Source organism: Rhipicephalus microplus, chromosome 3, assembly GCF_043290135.1.
Source record: "Rhipicephalus microplus isolate Deutch F79 chromosome 3, USDA_Rmic, whole genome shotgun sequence".
Taxonomy (NCBI): domain Eukaryota; kingdom Metazoa; phylum Arthropoda; class Arachnida; order Ixodida; family Ixodidae; genus Rhipicephalus; species Rhipicephalus microplus.
In genome coordinates, this window is record NC_134702.1 from 138,739,758 (window position 1) to 138,761,929 (window position 22,172).

At 44.4% G+C, this 22,172-nt stretch overlaps 2 protein-coding genes across 3 annotated transcripts in view; one reads left to right on the plus strand and one right to left on the minus strand.

Moving 5' to 3' along the window:
* Positions 1–19,920, minus strand: part of spoon (A-kinase anchor protein spoonbill) — a 100,668-nt gene extending 80,748 nt beyond the window's left edge. The window contains exons 1-2 of one of the 2 annotated variants that reach the window (XM_037422099.2): positions 19,755–19,920; positions 10–128 (exon numbers count right to left, since the gene is read on the minus strand). The gene's annotated coding sequence lies outside the window, so the exon portion shown is untranslated. The remainder of the gene's footprint in view (positions 1–9; positions 129–19,754) is intronic. The other variant, XM_037422094.2, reaches the window with a different exon arrangement.
* A 392-nt stretch (positions 19,921–20,312) lies between these two features.
* Positions 20,313–22,172, plus strand: part of Atg1 (serine/threonine-protein kinase unc-51-like protein Atg1) — a 146,103-nt gene continuing 144,243 nt past the window's right edge. The window contains exon 1 of the mRNA XM_037422083.2: positions 20,313–20,934. Within this exon, the coding sequence (XP_037277980.1) occupies positions 20,845–20,934 (90 nt within the window). The 5' untranslated portion in view covers positions 20,313–20,844. The remainder of the gene's footprint in view (positions 20,935–22,172) is intronic.

Below are 22,172 nucleotides of genomic sequence, written 5' to 3' on the forward strand. Positions count from 1 at the left end.
TCCACTTACATGAGCGGTATGCCACGTCCGTCTAAACTGCGAGTACGCTTGCTCTGGTGTATGGTTAATAAATATGTTCACAGCCGTTTGAAAGTCCAACAGTCTGCTTCAGTGTCGCATGTCACAATCTGTTGATCACAGAAACACTGGCATGTAAATCACCGTCACCAAAAAACACAGAAATCAGAAATGTGCACAAAGACAAATATACAAAAAGGGCATTCAAGTACATGTGTTAGGGAGCATTGACAAAAAAAGTCTGCCCCCCCCCTCCCCCCACCCTTTTCTTTTGCGTTAGGTAGCTTATGGCCCGCATTTCACAGCTGGAAACCTCGCTTGCACAAGTGCACGTCGGTTATTTATGCAGAGATGTTTATTTTTTTCTTTGAGCGCTCAGTCGCAGTATCAGTTTCAAAAAGCACCAAGCTGGATAGGAGCAGTTCCGGTGGCAAGATAAACACAGCTGACCACGTGACCACGCAAAACTGACATGGAAGCGCGCGCGCGAGCGTGCGCCGCTAAGACAGCCAGCCCAAGCGAAGCCGCAGGAAAGGAGGAAGAATAGCAGGTAGCGCAACGCGTGTGCCACCAACCAGTCAACACAAACTCGTGACGTAGATTTGCTTACACTTCCACCACGTTGGAGTGGGCTCCGCCTCTCCCTTAGACGAGCGGTGTGAACGTCAAAATTTATTTTGGACATGAACTTCTAGAATATATTTGTCCTTGATATTTCGTAGATGTGTCTTATTCTAGATAAATCTGTCTCACTGATTATCTCGCCTTCAAAATTGTCAGTGCTCCTATATTATGGTACACAAGAATGCTTTTGACGTCCTCGATTGTAAAACCATGTCCGTGTTCAATATGCCGAAAACTGCTCAAATCCCTTTTTAAGACTGCCAAGAATAGCCAAAGGAAACAAACACGCATGGCTGTCTGATAAGGAAGGATAAAATGTAGGCTTGTGCGAATATTCGAATGCTCCCAAACGAATAGTATAGTATTAAAATTCGCTTCAAGTTCAAATTATTGAAAATTGCGAGGTATTCGCAATGAACGGAAACGTGTATTATAATCCGCATGTAACCGCCTGTAGATGTGGTTTCACTGCAGTGTAGAGATGCTAAACCGTGAAAGCACTTATCTAAGAAAAACCCGCTCTGCCGTGAAGCCTTACCTCACGGCACAGGTCCTGCAACAGTTTTTGAGCATGGACAGAAAACGCCGGTTTGAGCCTTACGAGCACGGTCGTTACTGGGACCGCCACTTGGACACGCGCACGAAAAAGCCGCGTATTCGAAGAAAAAAGGGACGAAGCGCTCAATGTGACGAGGCTCGCTTGACGTATTTTCTTTACCCAGGCCATCCCTCCTTGCTTAGCTTCCAGCGCTTTCACCAAGACGAGAAGAGACAATACAACTGCAGTGTGCTACAAATCTTTGCAACTCCGCTCGTACTGGACGGATTCTAAAAAAAATTTTGCGGCAAATTCATGAAGCAGTAAGCTTCTTCAGAGAGTCCATTCCATGTCTTCTCGAAAAAGTTTTGCAGGGCCCCTTTCATAACTTTTTAAGCTAAAAAGCTTGTTATGACAGTATACCCAAAGTTTAATAAATTTTCAAATATAATGTATTTTGCAGGTTATCATTCGCATCCTACTGAAACTCAAATCCTATAAATACTAAAAGTTGAAACAACTTCCTTTGAACGAGATGTTTTCATAGAGGCCTTATTTAAATATTGGAAAAAATATTGTGCGGGTTGGCTCATAATAAATAAGCACATTTTCCTTTACATGTCATATATACTATGACCTGGAATTGGCTTCGAACCTGAAATTCACTTTTCGCACAAGCCTAATAAGATCTCGATAGCTCCGCTGCTCAAATCAGCCTCGCACAATGAAGACCGCGAATTCAACTATCTGCACGCCTAACTGCTAAAACCGAATGTGGCCCAAACTAATTATGTAAGCCCTTTCCTGAAGCCTTCCTGCACAGCAACTTGTGATTCTTTTCACCTAAAGATAGTTGTACAGGGCAGCGTGGGACTTCAGGGGGCCCCCACATGCCTTCAAGTGGACATCCAATGCTTGAATGCACAAACAGTAGAACAAAAGAGAGAAATGTCTGCAGACTGGAAGCAAGAAAACATGAATGAGGTGAAACATCCCCATTGTGAGATAAAGTGGGAGTGATAGCTGGCCACAATTACCTGAGTCTATTAGTAATAGTCAGTACAAGTATGGGGGAAATAGAGAGGAAAATTAACCCTAAATAGCAAAGGCCTCCATATTTTTAATAAAAACCATTTAAATTTACATTATTTTGCCAGAGTGCTCAGCAAAAGTCTCCACAGCATGCCTAATACACTGACTTGTGGACAATGTAGGACCAACATTGCCCGAGCATATCTCTGAAACAATGCGATGTACATCAAATGTTGACAAAAAGGAATCCCGTTAAGGGTCATTTGAACAAATTTCATTGTCTATGCAAGGTGTGTAGTCTAATCTACCTAATGGGATGCTTCTGTGCACTTCACAGGTCCATGGTCAGCCTTCCACACTGATCTGACATGCAGGACCAGGAAAACACTCCTATAAAATACTGCTAAGAAGCAATGAGCCATGTTTTCTGTACCTCACCTCATTGCTAGTGAAAATCATCGATCATGCAATGTGTTCTATCAGTCCCTGTTATAGCATACACAATAGATCATTCAGTTAAAGTACCTAACACAAGGTTTGGAACCGCTGCACCTGCAATGTGTCACACCAACTCATTCATTAAATACTCAAGTGGCAACCTGCGTAAAATATGCTTTCAAGATCGACCTGCCATTGTGATGGCACATTGATTGACACAACTATGCATGCTGTAGTTCTACTAAAGTCGAAAGCTGTGTCATTGAAGCCAAAATGACAGGTAATTGATACTGGCAAAAACAACGAGTTAGCACTCACGTGTTTCATTAACAGGAAGTTGTTGGCATCACTTCCTAAAAATTACAAGCATTATCTTTTTTAAAAAATTGTTGAAATTTACTGCCGTCAGCCGCCTGGGCAATATAACAGTAATCAATGAAATGTGCACAACAAAGGCAATCCAGTAAGCTGTGTCAACGACTTGAGTGAAAGTCACCTGGGTCCCCTGGGGCATTAAACATGTTAGGGCACAGAAGAACCTGTGTTAAAACGCAGGGCACCACTTCACACTGTCTGCGACGCCTCGTTTCATGTCGAAACGTCGTTATTCATGTTTTGTGAACCTATTCATACTTCTTGGTGTTTTTTTTTTTTTTTTTTCACCCCGTGAACTTATGTGAGGCGCATGGAACCAGGGAGCATTTGGAAAGGACTGTTTCACCCAAAGTTGCACGACAGGGAAAGTCGAGCACTGAGAAGCTCTCATTGTTTTCCGCACGAAATGAAGAAGGTCTCTTCGGGTATGGAGGAATAACACACCTCAGAAAAATCTCATGATGCAGTGTACCGATCACCTCTGCAAAAGGCACTTCAAGCCACATCTGGTAACAGAAACCTGGAAGGCTTTCTACAGCGATAATGTCGTGGTTCAAACACCTCAGAAATGATTCCGGGAAGAAAGATGCCCTACTTACTACATTTCCAGACTGCCCAAGCTACGTGTGGAAAAAAAGGAAAAAAATATACATACAAACAAACAAAACAGGCCAGCAGTGATGCACCACGCCTTTCAAGAAAAAGCAGAAGAAAAGCCCAGAATGCAGTGACGCAGTTTTCCCTACGGATTCTGAGAGAGCACTTGGTGGTCGGTGGTCCCCCCATTCACGCAAGCTCCATCTATGAGCACGTACACGAACCTGAACAAAATTTTGTAATGCCCGATTGTTACGTTGAGCCCCTCTCCTTCGTGGATGATATGCAAAAAATACTCCGAGTGCTTGTATTTAGGTGCATGGCAATGGAAAGGTTACCAAAGGATCGTAAATGGAAACAAAGATGGCAAAGAGGCAGTTGGAGTGACGAAATCGGGAAGCTTATAGGCAAGCAACGCAATCAGCCCAAGCAAGTGAGCACAAATGGGAAATCTCTGCCCTGCTGTGGATGACGAAAAAAATCAGGCATTCAGAATCAACCTGGAGACCCCATCCCCACAGAAAAAAAAATGTCTTTATATGAACTGTACCGTACAGCACTTTTTAAAATACATGCCCACATTTAAACGAAGAGTGAACAAAGTATTGCGCCTGCGCAATGAAAAAGCACTGGTAAGCAGAACTGAACACAATTATTTGAGTGAAGCCCCTGTATTATATGAAATACAATGTTCTTGTAAATACTACACAACAGGGGGCTTCTCAAGACTCAAAGTGCAGCACTCATTTTCTTTCGTTGGGGGACAAGATATCAACTTGTGCCTTTCAAGATGACAGAACCATCTGCTGTTCTGCTAGGTACTTTTCGGAGTGTCAAAGTACAATGCACAAAACACCTTCCTGCTAACTGACACATCCCCCCACCCACCAATAAACTAGGCCTTACTCATAAATCTATATGTGTGGTGGTTTTGCTTAAATTAATAGTCATTTGAAAAAATGAAGACCCCAATTTTTTTTCTTCTCAGATTAGCGTGAAACTGAGAAGTATGTGCTCTCTCTGAAATAGCCTTATATTGTTTAAGGATACCGGGTAGGTCGTATAAGTCCCCTGCATTTGTGGTCATTTTGAGGTACTGTTTTCTCAATGACAAAAAGGAATATTTCCATAATTCATATTTAATTTTCCCCCCGGATGTTCTGCTTTTTTAACGGAAGCAGATTTATTAGAATCTGGGCTATATCAAAATTTTTGTGAATGTCTTACCACTAGAATCTAGCAGTTGAGTTAATTAGCAACCATGAAAATTTCTAAAAACTACACAGTGCAGAACTTTAATTCTGCTACAGTAGTTGCATTTATTTATGCAGAGTACAAGAAATAATAATCAACTGGTTAGCTTGGAATAAATAGAAAACAATAGTACCAAAGTAATAAAAAGCATGGTGTTGAGATAGTTAAACTTAGCAAATGTCTTAAAAGCGATCACACTTTTTCAGAAACACTGTTCAATTTTAGTCAGGAGCTACAAGCTTGGTAATCATTGCCACAGTCAATTTTTTCACTTTGGAGCCTCTCGTAATGCTTGTCTTTCTTCTTCTGCTCCATTCACAATGTATCATCGACTGTGGTCAACATCTTTCAGTCAATTGACTGTAGTTTGGCCAGGATTCAACCCTAACTATTTCATAATTTTGGCTCTTGTGATAGTACTATCGTTAAATTTAAGAAGAATATCCAATGTCGCAGTGCTTAAGACTTTGAACCTGCTTAAGACTTTGAACCTAAACAAAAACAGGCAAGACTCTGCTGCTCAATCGCCACTGACTCAACATTTACACCAGGCCATTGTCGCTCACTATTCAATGTAATTGCATGACAAATAATGGCCATGTCCATTAGAGCATACGCGTTCTCACCATGCATGTGATTTGCCTTGAAGGACACTGATGAGGTCGAGAGAGGTTCAACGATGAAAGTTTGCTGGTTCAGCGTTCAGCGCCTCACGTCACTGGCATTTATTCATATTACCGAAAGAACTGTATGAGTTGCTTCTAAATATACAATTCCCAAGACTTTCTTTAACCCCCCCCCCTCTAAGCCTATCCACAAGCACAACACAAGGTGTAAGGAAGAAGGAGCTGTAAGTGTTAGAACCGATGCCCTGATTATAAAAGCCCACACTCTCTCTGTGGTCTCAGAAGTTATCTGACAATTTTTTACAGACAGCTGACTTTTTACAAGCATTTTGAAGTTATTTTTTAAAAAATAGGCCATAAACACAGAGCACATACGAGGGGCTTGCGCTAGGGTGTGTTTTCACTCACTACTTGCATATGGAAAAACTGATTTTGAGCCACAAAATATGCTGCTTAAGAAAAGCACAAATGTGGAAAATATGCACAAAGAGGGACACCCTTTCCAAATTGCAAAGAAAACAAAAAGTGATTTTAAAGAAATATTTTGCCCAACCATGTGCCCCTGACTAATTTTTGTTGTGCCTTACAATGCAGTGTGCCTTGTAGTGAATTTTTGCTGTGCCTTCAGGCCATTCCCCATTTTTAGTACTCGTGTTATTTAGTTTCTATAGCAAGTACTGCACAATACTTATTTGCATATTCAAAGTCGCAACAAAAACAGCAGCAAGTGCTGCATCACAAGATACTTCCATTCACATTGTTCATCTTTCTCGAACACCAAAGCGTAAACAATGTTTTTAAGTCTGTCTCAAAATAAGGAAAGCGTCTGTTTTACATTTTCATATCAAAGAAGAGTATGTAGACTTTCACGAAACCTCAAATAGACTTGTGCACAGCTTAGAAGAATATTTCTTCCATATATATATATATATATATATATATATATATATATATATATATATATATATATATATATATATATATATATATATATACACACACACACACACACACACACACACACACACACACACACACACACACACACACACACACACACAGGCATTGTCGAGAGCCTGCGGGCTTCTTTCCAAGGCTTTTCGTCCCTATCCCTGTTGGTAGGTTGCTAGGTTGCTTTGGTGGTACAAAAAAAAAAAAGGGTCGAAATGAATAGTGTTCTTAGAAAACTTGATGTGCCCATTTAAGTCTATGCAATAACGTCTGCAGTGCCTTTTTGCCAAGATATGCACACGTGCAAGTACACACACAAGTGCATGCTGCAACTTCTAATCTTGTCACATAATGAGAAATAAAGTCAAACCATTGTTCTGACAGGGCTGTTTGCTTCGGTCAGGTATGTGCAGTATGTGGGGCAGTGGGGGAGCTGGTTCAACCATACTTTACTATGTTTGTGCATGTGTTTGCTGTTTTCTCGTAGTCAGCCCACAAGAATCTAACCAGAAGACGACCACACATCAAGTAGGATATGGCTTCGCCTGCTCTTCGTGTGTGCCTAAACTTCTTCAGAGAAAGTACATAGTTTGTGTTATCACAACATCAACATCTGCCCACCTGTTTCCACATATTGGTAACCCATTACTAGCCCAATAGGTCTCGCTTCCCGATTTTTGTGTGCTTCAGCTGCTTCACTTAGACTGAGGCTGCCAGAAACTCGAGCACAACAGTCTTCGCAGCGCTTTTCGAAAGACTGTCATGACCACTCATCAGGTACCGTTATCACCACAACCCCGCGAGCAAGGGATAAGTTCCCCAAGCTGTGGTCGTCGAACTCTAAAGAGAAATTGAGAAATTTTTTCGGGGTGTGGTAGTGCAGACTTTTGACTCCCCCGCCCCCCTGATCAAAGCTTCAGTTGCTTGCAGGGCAAAATAAAAGGCGCAACTACCATTCAGTTTGAGGTGATGGGGAATAGAAACGTAGACACGGTTTTTGCAGGATTCATTGTCAAGTCCTTTAACACAATTACCAGAACACTTGTATAAGACATCCAAACCAGCTAGAAATATGAGCGGAAACTTCACTAGATACACTTTTCCCGTTTACATGCTTGCCCCTATGTACTGATGCACTTCGGGCCACATAAACCTGTCAAGCTCCTGTAACCTTCTTTGTCCCAGTGAAAGTTGTAAAAGCCAACAATAAAAAAGGAGCAGTCAAAATGCACCAAGAATGAAAATGTTTCAGCCCTTTTCCTCATTCAAAGTGAAACAAAAGAATTAAAAGACTAATTTGATGTGCAGGCTATCCCTCTGAATATCGAAAGCATTAACGTGAAGATTTTCTTGGAGCCTGAAGAATGTAAGGCATACAGAAATGTGAAAAGCAAAAGATGTTTGCTGTATTTCATATCAAAACCTGATAAAACTAAATGGACTTTTGTTTTTCATTCTATTTCAAATATGCAATAGTTTTTATTGTGCATGAACTGATTCATGAGATACATAAAACGGCCTCTCCTTTGATCTTGAGACAATAGGAAAAAATATTGTTCAGCAGAAAAAGCATTTTGCAGATAGCTAGATACAACATGAAGCAAGTGCAATGCTGCAAAATGTTTTCAGATAAAATCATGTCTAGTCACTCTGCAGATGACTGAAATCACTTTGGTACTGTCCCTACTTTAAGGAAAAGACAAAACAAATTGACAAAATCAATGAGCAGGGAATGATAATTTTGCTCTCAGCAAGTTGTGATGCACAGCTTGGGCTTTATGCTAAAAAGTAATTACACCTCCAGCTTAATTGTAGATCATGAGATATCACTCCGATAAGCTAGATAAGTGGCCCCAAGACATTTAAACATTCAGCTCATACTTGTTGCAGATATATAAACTGTGAATGAAATACTTATTATAAGACTTACACGTGAAAGAATAGCTGGAGATCTCAATGTAATGAGAAAGTTGCTTTCATAGACAAATTTTTTTCATGTCCACATGCCATGTCCTCCCTTAATGAAGAAAATGAGGATATATATGGTGCCTTTTCAAGGACACATGGCCTTTTAATGTTAATCGAAATTGAAGAGCACTCTGTTTTGCTTAAAGGGATGCTGAACAAAATTTTGCCGCAAACAGTTTCAGACAATTCGATAGATTGAATCCTGAAATTGATAGAGACAGCCTTCACTCCAAGCAGAAACTACGGTAAAATGATGAATTTAATGTGTTTCTCACAAACTGTCGCGTCTAGCGGCAGCCCGTGAACTTGAGGATGTGACGTAGGGTGACGTCAAACTTACCGGAAATTGGCAAGCCAACAATGTCAGCCATCGCCCGCGTCTCTCGACGCTCTCAACATTCACTTCGGTTCCCAGAACCGGTATGAATAGCAACAGCAGCAAACAATGCTTCCGGCTAGGGCTAAGCGTCAGCACTTTTGTTGAAGGGAAAGAGTGGAGTTAAAGGACAGCTGGAGAAACGGAAAAAGGGGACAAGCTCCTGCATGCACCTCACTGAGTTTGACGTCGCTGCTCGTGCTCGTGAGCAGCCACCACGCACTTACAATCCATCAAAAATACCACCAAGTGTTCAAAATTATGGTAAACTAAGTGATGAGAAAGTATCTGGCAGATTATAATTTCAGCAACACGCCATGAAAGTTTAGAAATGTCACACATCAAATGAAACAAAACAACATTCTTAACAAAACCACTAAGGTCAATACAATAGAAATAGTACAGCTAAATGCAATGTTAACCGTATCGCAATGAACAATGCAATAGAAGTAACATCGCCCCCATTAGAATATTTTATTTCTTTCTGCACAGCATCTTTCCTGACACGATAAAAAAAGAAAGTTTGTGTGCATGCTACGGTATGGAGCACATCAATTTGGAAGAAACCAATAATGAGCAGCCTATACTTCTACTGGAACTTCTGCAAAAGCACCTGAAAGTATAATTAACATTGCTATTTTGGTTTTTCAGCAAACAATGTTACACTTGAAAATTAGTTAAGCTCTCACATACTACATAACCCACATGTGCATTACTAAATTACATTTTCTATAATAATAAATATTTACCTATGTATATATATATTTTTGATGTGTGATCTCTACTGCTCTCTTTGCACAATGCCCCTCGAGGGCTTTGTGAAGTATGGCAAATGAACACAATACAATAAATAAAGAAAAGAAAAACAAACAGATAATGCATGCATGTCCGCACAAACGTTAAAAAAAAAAAACAGTAACGTACCAGCCTCACTCAGGTTTGCTTGCTATTTCAGCTGCACGTGTAGTGAAATAAAATGTGTAAATAACACTACAAGGTAGCCACAAAGTAACCATGACACCATATCGGAATTCTCATTGCAAGAAGAAGTCGCAAAGTAGCCGATTTGGCGCTAAAGCAGCTCCCAACAGGGGCTCCAATCTAGACCTTCTTTGAAGAGCAAGTTGAGCTGTTACTTTGACCTTGCATAATGGAATCGTGTACCTGATGCTCAAGTGTTTAGTAAACAAAACTGCAAGCACAAACCACGATGCTTAAATGTCCACTATACATTTGTTAATTAAAGAGCTAAAACATAATTAAAGAGCTAAAACATACAGCCAGCAAAAAATAATGTAGAAACCACTCACATATATCTCAATTTATAATAAAATGTCTGAAAGCTTCTAAAAACTTACTTGCGAAAATAAAAGAATGACGCACTTGACAGTGTTATATTCAGGCACCACTTGTACCATCATTTTAATGTTACAGCGAACAAAATTTTTGGCATATCAGTAGTATCCGGGTGTTATGCCAAGCGTATTATATCTAGCAAAGCAGAGAAACTGGGAGTGATGGGCGACTGAAATCTTCCTTTATCATTGACACTACACTGCAGGAGGACAGGACAGCAGAGGAGAGACCATGCTTTGCAAGCAATGGACAATACCACTTGAACCTTGACAGTGCCAACGAAGTTCACATATCTCTCAAAGAGTTAGCTGGTGTTTGAACGAGATTGGTGAAAAATGCACATGACCTTCCAAATATCAAGCAACTTATCACGAGACATGGCAGCACAGACATGCATTGTCTAGCTCTGGGTTGCTCTGATGAGACGGGTAGGTGACCTTTTTAAAGGTTCAGCCCTTGTCTGAGGCTCGAGATCTTTCGCCCTCACCTCTCCATGCATGGCGAAGCTTTCCGCTTCTTACTGAGCTTTCAAGGTCATGCAATCACTGCTGTTCCAACAGACCGGGAAGCCTTGACAATGAACGGTATTGCTGTTAGAGGTTTCTTAGTGCACATCGGTAAGTGGTGCATTGACAGTGTTGAAATGGCGTGGGGTAGTGTGCTAGTTGCATGTCGTCAGAAGCAGTGTCATACCGCATACATCTTCCTGTAAATTGATAAGCAGCCCAATGAACGAGTCCGGAGTAGCATGAGACAAGTAATTTACATTGTCATAAAAGTCGTGCATCATCACAAGTATATATCACAAAAGGGAAACAAAACTAATGGGAATCGCCATATTTATTTGAGCACATCCGAAACCCAATCTTATAAAACCAAATTTTGCCAAGTACCTAAACTAATGCAGATATTGCCATTCCCCAGCCGGCACCCCTAGGGTTTGTTATAAACATCAGCAACTCAAATTAACGAGATTTCCCTAATATTGAAAAAAAAAAGCTTTTCCTGAAGTTAATGAGTAAAGAAACAGTTATTTCTCATTTTGACAGATTGTCTTTCCTTCAAGCCTGTGCTGTTACGCTATTCTTGAAACACTTTAGGCTACAAGTGATGACACTAGTTTTATTTCAGCCAGGCTGCATGCCATGCCCATGCATGAAACGACATTGCCCTTATGTCATCCCCAGCACTGAAGGGTATTAGGGGTGACAATGGTTTATTTCTACTGTGTGAATACACTTAGAAGAGCCCTATGACGGTTGCTATAAATATTTTGTGGTTTATTAATGTGCCTACTAATTTAATTTCCCCAAATTTCCCGACCTTTAATGACAAGTCTGAGCAACTACCAGCCTTGCAAGCCTTCTAGAAAAACTGACCGCCGGTGTACAGCTGAAAAGGAGCCTTTGAGGAATTTGCTCCTAGCTTCTCCTAGCAAAAGCAGAATTTACGAACACCAGTATATTTGAGTAAACTCGTATTTACTGGTGCGAGTAACGTCATTCCTGGGAATCGAGACCTTTTATGCAATATGCAGAAGCAACAGTTACGCACTGTCAGTTCTCTAACACTCGAGCTTAGCCGTTCTCTACAGTTGCGAAAAAAAGGTGCGACTTTATAAGCTTTGATCAAAAATAAAGATTGTTTCCGTGACAATCGCAGTCCGTTTCCATGACCCAGCCATAATTTTCTAAACGCTCATGGCAATTCTCAGATTCCTCAGATAGGTACAAGTCTCCTTACAATTCCAGTTTTCCCAAGTTAGTAGACAGGCTGCACATAATTCTTTTAAGATGTTCAGTATACTTAGCGACAACTTATCTTGACAGTGGAGCGAAGGCTACGGAGGCGGGGATGCCACACATCGTGTTGGTCCGCAAGCAGTGCGGCATCTTGCGGCCGATTTTGGTGTTGTTCACTCGCATAGTTAGCATGTTTGGAAGAAAATATAGGGAAACCTCCGTGATATAAACTTTCCTTTTGTGAAGGCCAAGGCCCATTGGCCTACAATATAAAGGAGTACAGTCGTTGCAAACCCACTTTCATCCCACAGCGTTTGATACGAACGTAAGCTACCATCTAAGTATGAAGAGGTGCTGTTGTGGAAGACGCGGCAAACAAGTGCGAGCGCGTGCATGCACCCCACATCGCCAAGGCGTCAAAATCCTGGTGCCAAAATGCGTGACTGCAGAGGTCGCACTTGTGCAAGCACGGCCGTAAATCTCCCCTAAAAGTCCCAAACACATCCGTCGTAACGAAGTCGTAACATAGGGCCGTGGTTATGGAATATAGTAGCCTTCGTCTATTGCGTTAAAACGCAACTTACTTTACTTTCGCTGCAGTACTCTCGTGTCATGCAAAAAAAGCATACTAAAATTTGAAAGCGGCTACTGCTGTCCCAGTTCCCAACGCACTTGGTTCACTAATTAACACACACGTATGGTCAGTTTCCTAAGTGCTGGTGTGATTTCAGACATGTTAACACCTCCCTGACACTCATTCAAAGTTTTTCCTCCTGTTGATTGATAGATATGTGAGGTTTAACGTCCCAAAACCACTATATGATTATGAGAGATGCTGTAGTGGAGGGCTCCGGAAATATCGACCATCTGGGGTTCTTTAACGTGCACACAAATCTGAGCTCATGGGCCTACAACATTTCCGCCTCCATCAGAAATGCAGCCGCCACAGCTGCCCCCAGCCTGCGGGTCAGCAGCCTAGTACCTTAGCCCCTACACCACCGCAGCGGGGCTTTTGCTGTGGCCCTCAGAAGCAGTAAATTGATATGTACACCACCTTTTTTTTGCTCCATGCCAATTTTTTAATGATTTCTGATGATATAAAATTTTTGATAGTTCGCCGAGATTTGTATCATCCGGTGTCACTGTATATAAAAATGTGAATGGAACGAACATTTTGATGGTTCAGCGTATACTTCAGTATCATGTGACAAGTATGCTTTTCTTCGAGAACGAAAAAAAATAAAAAAATGCCAGGCCTACGTAGAAGGCGCAGCACAGTCACAGTGAAAGCTAGAAGAGTGGCCCGTCAGAACCTACAAGCATACTACTACAAGCACACTGTCTCGATACCGACTAGAACATTAATAATCAGTTTTCTTAGGTAGTAGGCCGGCATTCGCTATGCTATTTTTCGCCATTCTTTTGAGAAGCGTGGTATCCGCTAAACACTTGCAAGGAATTTTGTGCCAATTGTCCATGCAGTGGCTGACAACGATAAGGAATTATGGCTGAAATGGGTATGCACCACAGTCAATAGGGGAAGAAGAACAAGCTTTTGTAATGGGTTGGAGCAGTGGACGACCCCCTCGTTACGCTATACGCATTGTGTGCCGACTGGTTGTTCTTTCACTATTTTGAAACGTTTTATAAGTCGTATTAACACGATTCCACAGCTGAGGAATTCGTGCACACTTTCCGAGAGCAAATTATAGAGGGAGATCATGAGAGTTTGTGCCCGTCCATGCTGATGCTCCTTTCTGTTTACTCGTCATGGCCCAATGCTCACCTGAAACAGCGCCACTATTAAATCAACTTGAGTACTTCTATCTTGTTCATTAACTTATATTGCAAATACAAAATGATGATGTTTATAACTGCAGATATAAACACGGCAGATGTCAGCGATTCCCACATTTTTGAACTCATTTACTGCAACAGCTGAATCTTCCGAAAGTGAGGGCATGATCACAATAGCCCCACTGAAAGCTTCTAACAATTTTGGTGTGTCCGTTTTTCCTATCTTTGATGACGATGACACTGTGTGAAACACAGGCATTCTTAAAAAAGAACTGCCTAGTTGAAGGTCGTGGGCAAGTGGGGAAAGCTTTGTTCAGAACTCATTTGTCTTACGCAATAGTAATGAAACCAGAAATTGCAGATTATCCGGGTCAATTTACAGGTGGCCTATTGACCTACCACTCGTTGGACAGCCCCCAACGTGACGACTTTAACGGGAACTTACCGGGCAGAGTGTGGACTGTTCCAAGAACTGAAACCACCCTTAAAGGGCCAGGCAACAGGCTTCCGACTCTTCTTTTTATGCCCCCCAAAGAAGCTCGGCACTTTGTAGAGTAGACAGCGGCAATCATGTTTTTCGATTATTACAGTGCGGTGCACGGCCTCCACTTCAAAAAACAATTCCCATGATCCTTTCCTACGCCTGACCAATACTCCTTTCACACGCAGTGATAAAAAATCGCCGATCTGCAATTTCAGGTAGCACGCAGCTCATCGATTGGTCTAAACCAGTCACGATGACAGGCTACGTGCCTTCCCCTTCCTGTGAGGGAGAAGGGCGGTGAGACCACGAAAAAATTTTAAGCCAGCTGAAATTGGCATTCGAACCCCTGTAACTTCCTAATGGCGAATTCTACTGGGAGAGAAGGAGCCCTCAAAAGCACGCTGTAAGTGCTCTCTTCAGAGCCGGCGTGTTCCAGTGTCCAAACGGGTGCAAGAGCACCGTCATCCATTAGTAGAGGGAGAGAACTTTTGCTGCGCCGAGAGTAGTTTGTAGTGCTCTCACCTGAAAAGTGGAGTAGCCGCAGTAGAACGAGTCACGTGGTCTCTGAACATAACTGTCTCCCAATTTTTCTATAGCCGGCGAGTGCGGCGGCAATCGTAGCAACCATGTGCAGTTTGAAACCACTGCCCCGCTGTTTTTTTACTGGGGGGCGATGATGACAGCTGGACGAATATCAATGTGTGGTTGCACAAAAATACCATGTATTAGACTAATGAAGAAGTGACTGACCGACTTCTGGTGTACTTTGCTGCTGACTCACAGAGAATACGCCAGAGCTTGGAATGTTTCGCTAACACGGTCTCCCTACTCATCCCCTGTTCACCTGCTCTACATGAGCGTGCCCCGCATTCCAGTGGCAGATTGAGTGACCCTGCTCTCGGTGCTCTGTCTCCCACTCCCGATTGTCCTGCCCCTCTACTCTTGTTCTCTCAATGAAGTTCGCCATTAATATAGCACGTATTTGCAAAGTTCTTGCGGCAGCGTGTTCACAAAGCTTAAGTGCACATATTTTGCTTTATAACAATTTTTCCCACATCAGGCTTGTTTACTGGCCCCTTAAAAAAATTGTTCCTACCGTACATATGTTGGCTCCCTAAATTACGCCAAAATGTACTGCATTGACGTCAAAAACAATATGAACTTGGACCCTACAGCCACATTAAATTGTGCCACAGCTCAGTGGTTAGTTAGCGCCCTTACCCATTGCAGTTTTCTTTTTTCAGACAGTGCCAATAGCGAAGCCAGGGATGGCAAGGTGCCCACCTAATTAACGGTTGCAGTATGTTGCCACTGGTGACAATGGTCAATGTCAGCATAGGATAATGAATAGACAGACATGCAAAGCAACTCAATTTTTGAGCACTTAACTGCCATCTCGTCTCGAGAATTCTGTAATGAGCAATTACAATTCGGTATAGTCCCTGCCACACATGCAAGGTATCCACACTGTTTCCCTGACAATGCAATGTGATAGCTTGACTGCCAGGATGGGTTTCACTTCAATAATCAAATTCAATTGATGACAGTTCTTTGCTGCTAGTAACTGTATAAGTAGTACAAAAAAATACAGCCATGCGATGCGGTTTACGAAGTTGAACTGCTTCCCCCCAAATCTGCACTACCTTTACCAACCCTGTTTTAGGTAATCGACAGTGTTTTAGAATTACTTTGTTAAAGGGATCACTAAATTCAAATAACAATTTACGTCAGAGTGAAAGCTCAATGTATGACAACATATAAAACGACAATATTATCAACAACAGTGCTCTACTAACCGAGAAATTAAGGTGAATGCACAAGAACACATGTGCCGCAGTAGGATATCTTGAAAATGATCCCGATGACATCAGACGGACCGCCTACTATTAATCGATCTAGCTGTACTAAAAGAACCTTCCGTGCATCAAGGGACGCAATAAAATGCTGCTTGATCATTTGTTTGATTTATGGAAAAAAAGAACTGCCGGATGTTACTAATGGAGAACGGCACGAGTGGCTCAAAAATTCAATTTTTGCGTGGTTAAACTGGATAGTTCGTGCCATCTAGCGGGGCTTATTTGAACAAAAACAGGTCTGCGATCTCGGAGCCGATGACACAATATTGATCAATGGCTGCTCCTGCTGCTTTCAGTCTGCTGTGCTAGGCGCAGTGAAGGCAGGCAACATTTGCATGGCAACAGTGACGTGAGGCGGTCCGGTCAGTCCGCTTCTTGAGGTGGGTAATTTGAAGTGTGCTAACCCGACGCAGACCACTAAAATGTGATTTTATTTCAAAATAGGCCCTTCCTTGGGACAAAAGTAACACTATGAGGTTCCTGGACTGCTATTTCAACAATCAACGTCGACTTACTAGTTGACTTTAGTGTCCATTTAATGATAGTGTGGGTGACACCACCTACACACTGGCACAAGTTTTGACATGAATGTTGGTGGAGATTCAACACCAGGGTGGCTCAATACATAGGTTATGCATGACACCAATTACCGTCTTCAGGTTTTGCATCCGCCATCCCCACGAGCATGCATTGCAATGCCAGTGCGGTGTTAATGTCTGTGTGGCAGATTGTCTTGCCTTGTGTGTGTATGGCAAAACAGAATTCTTCATGAATTATCCTACATACCTTGATGAACTTGTTGAAGGAGATAGGCAAGAAAAAAATGCTCGCAGTGTCAGAGTGGACCTCGCTGCGCGAACTGTTGGGGTGCAAGCGGATCGAAGCAAGCTACTAGCAGCCACCCACGTCAACAATGCGAATTATCGTACGTTGTCAGGAATTGATTGTTGATAAGATGAAATGATGGCTTAGAACTGGTTTGCTCACATCTTATGAGCAGATGTGTCTGGAACACGAGTGTCAAGAATTTGCAATCTGTAGTCGATACAACTTTTAGAAGTCAAAAGAAGCCCCACCCTAACAACCAAAGCTCGGCAGCTACCGGAGAGAGAAGAGAAAAGCTAATGCACTAAGCAATGTTCTCCAAAAACAGAGTTCACCGGCGTTCTGGCTTGTGGCATCAGTAAGGAGTGTGTGCCGATTGGTGCAGTCTTGCGTGTGTTTGCTTTTGCGATGAAAATGCTGCGAACTTTGTTGCGTCCAAATACAAGCCTGTTGTCATGCCTCGTGAACTCTGCTTCTCCCGGTCGGCAGTGTCCGTGAACACAACAATGCCAACACTGGGTGCAATGGCTTAAACGTTCATCACAAGTTATTCAGACGACGTAGTGGAGAGCTTCATACTACTTCAGCCGCCTAAAGTTCTTTGAAGGACTCTTGACAGTGCGCAGCACACGGGCACTTCACTACCAATGAAGTAAAAGCACCACAGCTACGTTTGAACTCGTGTAGTGCAGCCCACCACCTAAGCACCATATTAGGCGCTTTTCATCAGAGAACTTAGCAAGACTCCCTGAAAAGCATGGTCTACTTGCTACACTTCAACAAAAATTTGCATCGCGCACGACGAAGTAAAAGTTATCATATCACTCCACAGTGATATGATGAGCACAGAGATGTGAAAATTCGTGAACGCAACACTTTGTTGTGAATTAATACCAGCATATTTGAATGCTGATGGGTTTCTTGAGGTTCTGTATGTTGAAGTATGCAAGCCAAGTACTATGCTTCCCTACTATGCATCATGGTGGCCACACTAGTCAGTTATTAGCTTGACCAGACTGTACATCTCCGAGCCTAGCTCATCTTCGTATGACCTTCACATCTGCTCCCACCTATCACCATTGAAATTTACGGCGCCGACGAGAAACGCAGTTGTGCAGCTTTACCGTCTGTTGTCTCCAGTAATGTGCTTGGTATTCGCGAATCGAGCGGTGTGACGTAGGTAGCTGCAAAGCTAGTTATATGTGAATGCATGCCGAAAACTAGGGCGCCTTTGGAATAGAGTAAAGGTTCGAGGACAATGAAAGTTGCGTGGGTGCTCGGGTACTGCGCAACTAGTCTTATTCCTCATAAATATCACAACGACAATTACAGAAACGTTTCCCAAACGATTGTTGCGTTATACCGGACCTTCGCGAAGACGAAAACTATACTAGTAAAAAACGACCCGTGATATCAACCGTTCGTGTAAAAGAGGAAACGAAATGAAGATGAGATAAACAGAAGTCAATATCCCGTATGAATTGGAAAGAGAAAAAGAGGCGTAGGCCAAAAAGAGGCGTAGGCCCAATGAGTCATTAAAGGAGAAACAAAGAAGTAAACGAAAGAAGCATACAGGAAACAAGCGCGCTCCCGGAAGTGTAAAAAAATCCGTTTCTCGGCAAACACGTGCTTCTAATCAGCGCACCACACGTGTTGGGGGAGTGGGTTGATCACTCTCAAATGAATCGAACACGGTTTACATAGCACGCACTAGTAACGACAAAACTTCGGCCCCAAACTTTAGTACCCTTCCACAGCCCCCCCTTCCTCCCCTGGACATGCGCGGGGCGGCCGGCGTCTCGAAGGCGGAGAATGACCTCCGCACGAGAAGGGCAAGCCGGCGGCGGCGCGGCACCTACGAAGAAAGGTGCCGGGTCACCGAGGTCGCAACAAAAAAAGATGTAGAGAGGGGCCCAAAGCAACTCGAGCGAGCGTAAAAGATTCGGCGCACGACGCTTACAGGGCCGCCAACATTCAATGGACGCACGCCGCTTTAAGCATGGCCCGATCATGCCAGATGTTGACACAGCGGCCGGCTGGCGAACCGTCGAATGCGGCGCGGTGTCCGCTACTGGAAAGCAAGGACGACTGACTTTTGCAGGCCTCGTGAGGCGAGCTTGCTTCAAGACAAAAGTACGCCGCGGCCGGCGCACGCCGCAATAACCGGTGGACGTTGCGAAGGTCCAAAATCGCCGAAACAGAAATAAAAGATGTTCACTGCGGCTATTAATAGCCGACCGCAAGCGTTTCAGATCCCTCGACCTCCGGTAGCTCACCGATGGGAGCAAAAAGGTTCCGGGGAAGCACCTCGGAGACTCGGCAAAAAAGCACGCCAATACAAACACGTATCCGCGTGGCCGAAACTTGCTCAGACACGCTCACAGATGACAACCGAGCCCGCAACATGCGAGGCGAAACTTCCCTACAAGGCAATTCCTTCTCGGGTCGGCAGCATTTCGGTGCTCGGTAAATAGCTCCCGGTGACCCGAAAACCAGGCCGACCCCAACGGAAACGCCGGCCAGCGTACGCCCATCAAACACACGGCAGGGCTCCGCACGGCTGGAAACCGGTGGCCCGAATGACTCAGCTGGCACCGAGAAGCTCGCGCAGTCGCCACGCGACGAGTCGCGAGCGGTGCGCGTTATCCGCAAAATTGTCAACAATGAGGCGGCAATACGAACTGGCGCTCGTGAAACGAACCGGGTCGCACTCACGAGCGCTACCCTACGAACGACCTGCCAGCACGGCGATCGGAATCTATCCGGCTCGGCGAGAATGCCCAGCGGCCAGCAGCCGCAACGGATGGGGGGGTCAGGCTTAGCCGGACCAAAACACAATATGGTGGCCTTTTCATCAGTCTGGACCCGACGTAAACGCCGTCCAGGCGGCTACTTACCAACACAGGAAGGTAAGGATGTCGCTGGACCGCAAGGACGACGACTGGCGATGTATCTCCGCGTGTCTCGAAGCTCTTACGGATGCCTGTGCACGCCGATGCGCCCGCAGAACTTCCCCCACGTGGCTAGCAACTCTGTCGCCATGAGCGAATGTTTCGTCTCGCGGAGTCTCGGCGCAGACGGGAACGCGAGTCGCGCGCGCAAGAACACAGCTCCTCTACAATGTAAACTAGAAAATCCAACAATTATGACCCTACATCAATACAATTATTTTGAAACCACAATAATGCTTGGTTTTTTTTCACTTTTTATTATATTAGGCCACGCATTGATTATTTGTAGTGTTTGTTTTTTGTATTCATGCATCAAAACAAAAATACTACATACTGTAAATTAAATATAAATAAAACACTTAAAAGTGTTTAACATAAAAAAATATCTCAAAAATTTTGTTATTGAACAGTTTAAAACTCTAAAAATGTACTCAATAGGCCACGGGAGGCGCACTACTTTGCGCGCGGAGGACTTGTGGCGCTGCGGTTGCTCGTACACAAAATGCTCGCAAGCGGATCTCCGCAAATGGATGAAAGAGTGTGCTGCGGTCGTGTGCGATTCGCGCTGTGATGTGAATCATGGCTTCTCCAAAGGGAATTCGTGTGTGATCATCGCCGTCGCGTTGATCGGCTCCCGCTTTTGTCGCCGCAGCTGTGTGTGTGCTGGTCGCGAAAGTAGTAAACTGTGCCACCCTTTCGCGGTTTTTCGCGATAAATCGTAAAGAGCCGCGCATGTTATATGAATGAATAGAGAAGCGAGTGCCAAGGACAGGTTAAGTGAGCACCATTGTCACAGCCAGCGCTTGGCCAGTGTCTCGGCGCATTTTGGTCGAACTGCGTGCCGCTATGGTGTCGTCCTAGCGCCGTACGTCCGCGATTGCTGCGGCAACGACGATGGGCTTGGGATACGCGAGCGTCGGCTGCTCGTCTAGGCCTAACAAAGCTCTCTGCGTCGGACAAAGGCGTACTCCTCTGACAGCTGACTGCGAACAGCGACGACTCTGACGCGTCTGGAACGCGCCCAGCCCTGCACACCATGGAGACTGTGGGAGAGTTCGAGTACAACACCAAGGATTTGATCGGCCACGGCGCCTTCGCGGTCGTCTACAAAGGACGCTACAAAACGGTAAGCAAAGCTGTTGTGTGCCAAGCACCGCTAGCCGTTCGTTATTGATGATGCGTGTGGCGTCCCTTTAAACCACGCCTCTGATACCGTTGCCTTTTAATGATTAAAGCCTGTGCTGGCGCGATGCTAGGATATTTTCCGCAGAGACTAATAGAACGTGATCGCCTTTCTATATGGTGATGACGTATGGAGATCTCAACGCGAGTAAACATGCGCGGGCCTGTCTGTCCGCAAGTGCGGCGCGTCTCCGCGGGACGCCTTTTCGCGTTTCGTGCTTCTCTGGTCGTCTGCTAGCGCGAATACACCCAAGTGCGTCGTGTTGACCAGACTCGATGCGCGCTCCTGCTGGGTTGTTTTCTATCGGGGCCGATGCCTGAAGCAGCTCGAGGTCCGCTGCCAGGCGACCTGCCCCCTTTCACCCGCTGCCCAGCTGTGCCCGCAAAACTCGGCATAGCGCGCTGCTGCCCTAATCTATCAGCTGATGCATGCGTGATCGCCGTTCACCGCGACCGATCCCGATCTCGCTTGCCGCTCGGGTTACCCCGTCGTTGCGGAAAGCGTTCTGTGGCGCAACGCTCTTTGTTGCACATGCTTCCCAGGTGCACTTGTCATGCGAGTGAAACAAAGTGTTCGCAGGCCTAGCTCGACTTCGTGACGGGCCGCTGCCGCGAGAGTGTGTCGCGTTCCATCGGCGCGTTGCGGCCGATTGGTTTTGACTGTTTTCCGTGAACTGGGGCATCGTATTTCTGCAGCAAAACTGTCGCAGCGTCGCGTCGATCGTTTTAGCCGCTCAGAATTCGGCGAGCTTGCGATCTAAACCAGCCATTCTGCACGTATGTGCTTAGTCGTACGATGCTGCGCCTTTGTTTTCCAAGGCTACAACAAAGCGAACTATGCGATTTTGGCAGTCACCGGCACGTGCAGTCGCCATGATATCGACATACCGGCCTCACGCCATATCATGTTTGTTGCGTGGTAATTTCTACCACACCAATGCGTAAACCAAGCCGCGTGTCTAAACATTTTTTATACATATAGTAACGTGGTCTAGACCGCCCTACGCCGCGCCTCCGTCGTGACTGCCTTTCTTCCTCTTCCGCGTGCGTCCTGCTGTGCTTGATGAATGCTGGAGTTACGGTTTTCACGTAAGCCGCCCCCCCCCCCCCCTTCCCGCTTTTTTTTTTCGTTAAAGTTGGGAACGGCGGTCGCGCTTCTATTCATGCTTACGGTGGGGGGGG